The sequence below is a fragment of the Geospiza fortis genome, unplaced genomic scaffold (genome assembly GCF_000277835.1).
Source record: "Geospiza fortis unplaced genomic scaffold, GeoFor_1.0 scaffold195, whole genome shotgun sequence".
NCBI lineage: Eukaryota > Metazoa > Chordata > Aves > Passeriformes > Thraupidae > Geospiza > Geospiza fortis.
In genome coordinates this window covers 3,491,459-3,499,993 of record NW_005054324.1, presented here as the reverse complement: position 1 = coordinate 3,499,993, position 8,535 = coordinate 3,491,459, and the positions used below count along the sequence as shown (strand labels likewise).

The 8,535-nt window shown below is 38.0% G+C and overlaps 1 protein-coding gene across 2 annotated transcripts in view; it reads left to right on the top strand.

Annotated features, from left to right (window-relative positions):
• Positions 1-5,345, top strand: part of AASS (aminoadipate-semialdehyde synthase) — a 26,223-nt gene extending 20,878 nt beyond the window's left edge. The window contains exons 20-23 of one of the 2 annotated variants that reach the window (XM_005420907.3): positions 1,477-1,592; positions 1,771-1,859; positions 2,184-2,360; positions 2,806-5,345. In XM_005420907.3, the coding sequence (XP_005420964.3) occupies positions 1,477-1,592; positions 1,771-1,859; positions 2,184-2,360; positions 2,806-2,924 (501 nt within the window). In that variant the 3' untranslated portion in view covers positions 2,925-5,345. Of the gene's footprint in view, positions 1-1,476; positions 1,593-1,770; positions 1,860-2,183; positions 2,361-2,805 lie in introns of those variants that run through there. The other variant, XR_004081708.1, reaches the window with a different exon arrangement.
• The last annotated feature ends 3,190 nt before the right edge of the window (positions 5,346-8,535 follow it).

The window sequence follows — 8,535 nt, the reverse complement described above, 5'->3', positions numbered from 1 at the left end:
CAGGAATGGAATAAGGTGCTGGAACAGGTTCCCTGATAGATTCTGGGGTGTCTGACATTGGAGGCTTTCAGGCCTCAGCGAGGCAAAGCCATGGCCATATTTTTATGAATTGTCTTATGTTTTTTGTTAGTCACAGTCTAGTCCTCAGTGCTCTGAGTTTTCAGTGTCCATTTTGTTACTGGCTCATGATTGTCAGTGTAAAAGTATTTTTCAGGGCGTCAAGAAGTAAGAGATTGCATAAACGGGTATATTAATTTTTTTTCTACTGAAATTCTGTACAAGCATTTTTTAGATCTTCTGTTATGCAGCTTTTCTGTCTTGATTTTGGGTGCCTTACTTCATCTTTATCTCAGCCAAGACATGACTGTGATGTGCTGCTGTTACATTTGACAGTCAGCATTTTTGTTGTCTCTGTAGAGACAGGGTGTTTCCTATTTCAGTATGGGGTGGAAAGAGCAGAAGAATGTCTTGAGTGTTCTCAGAACCAAAAAAGCAGAAGGCAAAGAGGCCACAGTCTTGCTTGTCTCTGACTAACATATAGTATTGGGAAGATGAGCAAACTCCAGGAATTTTTGGGTGGCCATATGGGAATTACATTTTTTTTGTTTATTTTTTAAAATTATTTTCTTTAATTTTGTGAAAATTTTTAGAGATAATTTTAGAATTGATAGTTTCAAGTTTTCTTTGCAAAGATGGCTGGAATTTCCAGTTTTTCTAGCCTCAGTGAATAAGTATACAGCATTATGTAATCTGTAAAAATAACTATAAACTCATTATTCTCACTGCAAACATTTAGCTATGTTTTTACATCTTTATCTACTCTGTCAGGGAAGTAGAAGAGAAAGGCTAACATGAGCTTGTAGACTCTGCAGTTCTTCCTTATTTCATATCTTGCTCATAGTTCTTTTTATCATCCACATTGCTGTGAATGAAGCAAGCAATAATTAGCATCTAGGTGGCACAAAATGGCATTCAGATATGCGCAAGTATCATGAGAAATCTCTTCGGTAACACTCACAGGATTTTGCCAGAGCTTTGTTCATCTTATAGGTCTCTTTCCTTCCTTTTGAAAGGGACATTCTCCACTTCTACACCAACTGAAAAATATCCTATCTCTAAATTTTCACTCTGTCAGTCTCCAGGTGGCTTCTCTTTCATCCTAATATTCTCCTAGTTTTCTTTCTTTATGCAGGTTTTTATGTTCTTTCTTTGCTGCCAGAGGAAGGGATAAGACTGAAATATGGGGGGAAGCAGTGGAGAGGTGGGGTACAAAGACTTTTAGGAAAAGATAAACCTTATTTTCTCCTGTTGTTATTAAAATTCTCAAACTTTCTCACTTTCCCAGTTCACATAAGCTGACTTCTCTGAAGTCCTGGATTTTAACTGATCTTAGTAGAGTAATTGGTTCTCAAAACCTTCATTGAGATGGAGTGGGAACAGCTGTCAGACCTTCATGAACCTTTTGTTTTCAAACAGAAAGAGCTCATGTGCAAACTGGTTGGAATCAAGTCACCTGCTGAGCACCATGTTCTTAAAGAAGCTGTATTTAGCAAACTGGACAAGGACAAAAGTCAGCTGGAAGCAGTGGAATGGTAAAATGTTCCAATGATTTTGAAAGTTTAAAAATTAAAAAAAGAAATGTTTGCAATTCTAGGCATTTTGGTTCATGTTAACACTGTTAAACTGGTATGCTGAACAACTGGAAATTAAAAAAATGAGATGAAACTGCTGATAGGCAATGATGTAAGACTTCCTCATTTCTTCTGCCAGGTTAGGTTTACTGGGAGATGAACTGGTTCCAGCAGCAGATTCCATTGTAGGGGCTCTTGCAAAGCACATGGAGATGAAGCTGCCCTTTGGTATGTGAAAACTTCTTTTTCATGGATTTGAATGGAACAAGGCAATATCTTTTATTAGCCTTAATTGGATTAGTTTGCTCACCTTCATTAATAAACCTTCATGATAGGGTTTTTAATGTATTGTGATGTTCCCTACCTCCCCAATTTATCCTTTTCTTTTCCTGCTACACTTTTAGTTTGATATTAGTGTTCTGTCCTCCTCTGTTGCCTTCAGTCACTTCCCTGACATGCATGCTGTGTATGTGTAGTGCCTGGCTACTCAGGAACCTCATCTTGATGTGACTGAAATACAAGTAATGGATAGTTTGTGTGCTTTTCTCTTAGGCACTGGAGAGAGAGATATGATTGTTATGAGAAGTGAAATAGGTCTCAGGCATCCTTCTGGCCATTTGGAAGACAAGTTTATTGATCTGGTTGTCTATGGGGATAACAAAGGATATTCTGCAATGGCTAAAACAGTAGGATACCCCGCAGCTATAGCTGCTAAAATGGTTCTAGATGGTAAGTGCCTATTCCAACTTCAGTAACAGTATTTCAGTCCTCTTTATCTTCCTGCCTGTAGAAAGTAAATATACAGTGTCTCTTAAGTACATTTATGTGTATTTTTTTAAATTTGTCAGATGCTTCCTGTCTTCTTTACAGGGATTTTTAATCTGCATGTTTGGATGTTCAGACATTCAGTGACAGCTCCTAATTTACTGCTTAATCCACAAAGATTTTTAAGTAATTTAATATTAAATGTTACACTAGTATAGACAAAACCTTTAGCATGATAAATTATAATTGATTATGTGACAGGGCTGAATGACTCAGCAGCTCCCTGCACCTTGATCTGGCTGTGTCCAGCACAGCAACCCCCGCAAAAACCCCTCTGTGAAGCTACCAAAGCTTTCTCAAATAAACCTGGTAGAGGACTAACACTGTTTTTTTAATGCCTTTATTTCAGGTGAAATAACTGCCAAAGGCATGGTCATACCTTTGACAAAGAACGTTTATGGGCCAATACTTGAACGCATTCAGGCAGAAGGCATTATGTACAGTACTCGCAGCATTATCAAACAGTAACTGAAAGCAGTGATTTAATCAGGTTTTGGCTTTTTTTGGTTCCCCCACCTCCCCTTTTAGAATCTCAGTTTGGACCAGCTAAAGGCAGCACTGGCCATAGGCAAATATCAGGCAAATATTGCCTTCTGTGAAACCTGCTAGCAGGCTTTATGTAGAAACTGTCAACACTCACAGTTTGTGATATTTTCCTCTTAAAATTGTTAAGCTTTCACGTACATGTTTCAGCATTAATCAGATCTTTCCTTATATCTTTTCTAAAATATCTCAGAAGGTTTTTGTTTTTTGTTATTAGAGTTTATCTTATAAGTTTATAGGGTTATTATTGCGACAAATTTAAGCTGAAAGAAAAATCTATTAGTGGATTATTTTGTAGTGAAAAAGTCTGGGTAATGAACTCCATTGATGAAATTTAATTATTCATGTGGTAAAAATTATTTTTCAGAAAAATGGAGATGGACATGATACTTAAGTTTTAAGTCTGGTTGTCCCTTTCACTTCAGCAGTATTCATGAATGTTTTCACAATAACAATATGCAAAAAATAGTTTAGAAATTCTGCACTACTAGCAAATAAGATCCTGCTAAATCTTGAAAATGTTCAGTTCTTAAATATTTGAAACCTAGATCTTAATATTTTTAATCACTTATAATGAATGTAAATTTAAATTAATTGGAGGAGGAAGAAAATTTAAAGCAGGCTTCCCCCCATACCCTTTCTTGTTACAGAATGGAAGCTGGTTGCAATATATTGAAATACCTGCTGTTACGTGTTGCCTTGTGCTGTGGAGAGAGCACATTAACATTTAGCTCTGCAGCTACGAAGGGCAATCTGAAATACAACACACTTACTGTGCTTAGAAGATGCTCCAAATGACGTGTTTACTCTTCCCACTTATACCGTGTGCCTCATCCAAGTTCTGTTACAAAGGGAATACATTGTGTAGTATATGCAACTTTGAAATGCATTAGGTTTAGAGGTTTGAATCGCCACTTATTGAGTTAGCTCCTGTTCTTCTGCTAGCCTGGTTTTGAAGTGTTCACTTGGGAACCTATGCCTCCTACTCAGTACTGTGTCACTTTAGCCTGATGGAGTTTGGCAGCTCATTTGCTGCTGAGAGCTGTGCTGTCACATGTGTCAGCTCTGCTCTAGCTGCAGTTTAGCCACATCAGTCCACAACTGAACTTTAGCCCAAGTGCAGCTTCTCCTTAACATAGTACCAGTTGCATCCTTTTGTTTCAGGCCTGCTTCTCTGGCTTTTGCTTGGGGATTTCTGCACCACCTTGCAACTCTAAGCATGGCTTAGACTTCACCAGTCAGGTCTGTGAGGTGTAATGCTGTGGGCAGGTTGTATTTGCACTGGTACCTGTGCACCTGCCTAGAGCTTCCCTTTTCTAAAGCTGAATACTGATGCAGGAAGCTGTCTGCTTTCAGCTTTGCTCACAAATGCACTTTGCTGATGAACGCCTTTTCCTTCCTGAGAACCAATGCTGTAATCACAGTTCCAAGAGGCTGGAATTCCAGGTGTTGTTTTGCATGGTAGGAAAAGCAGTCATAATAATAATTCAATTTTGAATCTTCAGGTTTTGCTGCTCAGGATTTGGATTTTCTCTGTGCAGATGCAATGAAGTAGCAGCTGCTAGGGAGTAAGGTGAAAGGAGCCAAAGGGAGGAGGGAGAATGAAAGGCAGGTGTTCCTGTGAAAGAGAAGGACTTTTTCTATGGAGCCAATGCTTTTTTAATGTAGTATCAAATTTGGATTCTGTTACAGTTCCATGCATATATCACACAAAATCCTGTCTCCACCAAGTTCTTTTGCTTCCCATTGATCTTACAGGCTGTTAGTCTGTTGTCTGGCTAGTGGATGCAGCTGGGGTAGGGATGGAGGCTGTTATGTTCTGCTCTCTGCTGCCTCCTCCTTCTCCAGGTAGATTAATGGCCTACAACTAAGGGTTAAGTTGTACTTGTACCTGCTGGTCCCTTCCAGTCCAGTACTTGGTGAGACCAGGATTTTACTTGAGAATTCTGTCCCCACCTTGGCCCACAAATACGCAACCACAGAGTTGTTCCTCTGTATATATGCATGCACCATACTTGCTTTTCTGCCTTGGAAATGCAGTATGGGATGAAAATCAGATTTTTTTACAAATATCTAATATTTTTGGAGCATTAAAGAATGAGAGCTGCAGTGTTTTCATCAAGAAACGCTGCTACTATTTTTGAAACATTTTATATTGGAATATATTCCTAATTCCCAGTGCAATGTTGCATTTTGTTTTCTATGTTTAGACTCAAATGAATTTGTTGCTCATCTTTTTGTATGAAGATTATACTTCTCAGTTCTCTTGGCATATTACTGGAAAGATAATTGTATCTTATACATGAGATTGCTTGAAAAATAAATCTGAACTCTGTTTTGTTGTCATGTCGTCTTTACAGTGTAATCATAGGATGTACCTGAGTGAGAGTTTGTTTCTCACATAGATGGTTACATTGAAAGGATGCCTACACGTGGACTTTTCTATGTGCATGAAATACCTCTGCATACTTTTTGCTAGACTCACAGGAGAAGACTGTTCAAGGATTGTTTAAACATGCCCATCTATATGTTTATATACATATACATATATACATACATACATACATATATATAGGTATATCTGTATCTAGATAATTTTCAGCTATAATCCAAAGAGATCTTTTTTTCCCAGCACGTTTTGATCTTGGGCACAAGGACAACTACCAAAGTGTTAAGCTACAGAACAGTAGATGTGTGATATCTATCTCCCTGTGCCCCAGGAAAGCATGGAACACTGGTGTCTCACAGCCTGTCTCAGCTTGAGGACCTTGCTCAGCTGAACACATTGCTTCTGCTATCACTGTCTGTGCTGAAAGGCTTTTAAACTCTTTGTTCACATCAGGCTTCAAGGAACAGATTGCTTCACTGTGTGTCTCTCATTTTTTCATTTATGCTAATGCCAGATCTTCATGACATGTAAGTTCACAGTTTCTTTTTGAGATGGAGGTGTTTAAGCCCCATTACCCTTAGACTGGCTTCTTTTCCTCTGTGTTTCACACTCTCCCAGCCCCAGATTTTCCTACAGGTGAGAATTATATCTCTTGGAGGGACTGGAATACAAAAGTGACACTGCTGGAAAAGGGTGTAAGCTCATAGCAAAATAGCTGTTTATGGGAGGGGAAAAAATGGGCTCTAGTGGTTGTGATTAGGCTGGAAAACTAAGAAGACAGAGAGAAAGACAGAGAGAAAAATTTAGCTGTGTCTAGTAAAATTTATCAAGGCAAATCAGACCATCTCAAATATATTTCTACTAAACTACTGTGTACAGGTTGTGACTTTCCAGAAACAAAGAAACTAATTCCATAAGCCATAAGAATTCCATTCCATAAGAGGGTTTTTCTCCCCCCCGACTTGTTTTGGCTTCAAAAAGAAAGAATGCAATTTGAAATGGAGGGGAGTCAGACATGATGTGGCCAAATATTGTGAGAGACACTTCTCTTCCTTCTTGTCCCTTTGAAACCCCAATCCACCAAAGCACAAACCTGTGAGAAGTGGATGGCCAGACACAGGCCTTGCTGCAGGGAAGTAGTGAAAACTAAGGCTGTAACATATGATACCTCAGACCCAGGGTAGCAGTGGGGCCTTTGTTTCTGTTTTTAATCCCAACAAGACAATATTGCTCCTCTCCTCCCCAGCTGTGCTTTGTTTATGCTTCAGAATGAGAGAGAAAGGAGTTTAACTTTGCTAAACTCATCTTGAAGTAAGCATTTACCACAGAGAATTTCAACCTGTCTGAAATTATTCACATTATCCTAGGACATAGCAAAGAATTGTAAAGCCAGGCAAAGCATTGTGATAAAACATTGCTAACGAGTTTTGTCAACTGATTTCTGAAGTCCAACAATTTTTTGAAGTCTTTATCTGATCTGTTGTTGTATTGATAGTGATGAGTTTTTATGACTTCCGTTCACCACTTACTGCTGATCCTTGTAAAGCTTTTCCATGGGTATTAAATCTCCACATCACAATCACTAAAAAGTTGGTGATAGTAAATTTTTCTTTTTTTTTTAAACTCTCAACTCTTCTATGATTCTTAGGAGGAAGATCACTAATCAAGCTTTCCCTGTCACACATTGGACTTACAGCTTTGTAAAGAAAAAAGCTTAACCTGATGTTGTTTATTAATATCTTACTTTTTGCTAGAGATACATAACGTCTTCTCCACACTTGACCCAGTTTGAATAGGCAGGCTATATGTCTTTTGAGTCTGTGGCTTGGATTATAAGAAAAAAATTAATTAGAATATGGCCTTTGTCTGAGAGAGGAACTGACACGCATTTATTAAAATCTATAATCCATCACAGTTGAAGATTATAGAAGATTTTTTTATGATTCTTATTTTTTTCTAGATCAGAACCAATATGTGTGAGTAAAGAGATTATGTTAAGCACTTATGTTTTAAATAACTTGTCAGCATGCTAAGATGATGAATGTGATTACAAACATCTCTGAAAGAAACTTTGAATGACAGCTGATTCCTTGGATTACAATTTTAAAATGTCTGCAAAAAATTTAGGTTGAAAGGAACAGTTATATCAAGATGGGATTTTAGAAAGGAGGATTCCTTTTTTGCTTTTGGTCCACAGATGCTTGAAAAAACATAACAAAATTAATTGGTCAAAAATTACTTTCAATATACAACTATATGAAACTGTAAATGCATTAGCAGAAGCTAACTTCATGCTTGTTATTTGATATGTGAGGCAACAAGCCGGTTTTCCAGAAGAAAAGGCTAAATAAGTAGCACACGAGATGCAAATGTGGTGAAGTGCAGAAGTAGAGTATCTGCTAATAAGGTTGGGAATATGGTTTGCAGTTGGCCATAAAATCACAATTAACCTTTCTGGTATGCGCACCCCTAGAGATTAGGATATCAAAAATTTTTTCTATAATTTTTGAATAAGAAGGGTACAAAATATTGCTGTCCTTGTTAGCCTAGATGTGCACATGGAGTCTGTCAGCAAATCTCAGTGCTTTAGAAGAAATAGTAAGAAACCCACAGGACACCTGAGAAAGAAAATAATCCACTTTGCAAAGCACAACCATTACACACCTTTGTATGCATCAAATTTGTGCCTGAACACTGTGAAAGGCATGTGTGTGTAATTCTTTAAAAAAGTGCATCTTTTGGGGCAATGCACCCTCTATGCACATTTTGAACTCCTGTCAACCCCCAAACTCTGCAATTTAAAATAGTTCTAGATCCTGTTTGTTCACAGCACTCAACTCCACAAGGGATACACTGCATTTTTGCTTGCACTTAGGAGTCCTATCTCAGTCCAGTTCTTCCTGAACTTCAGAGTTACCAATTATGCAACCATGGCAAGAACCACAGGATAAAAAAAAAAAAAAACCAAAAAAGTGTAAAACCTGAATAAAGATATTTTAGCCCAGAAAAGTAGGTTCCCTCTGAATTATTTAATGAACTAATTATATCTTTGAACTGAAGAGATGAATACTTGTATCTGCAGGCACATAGCTGGCCCAAGGCTGAGCTACCTGCACAGAGCCTGAGAAACTTGCTGGAGAGCAGGAA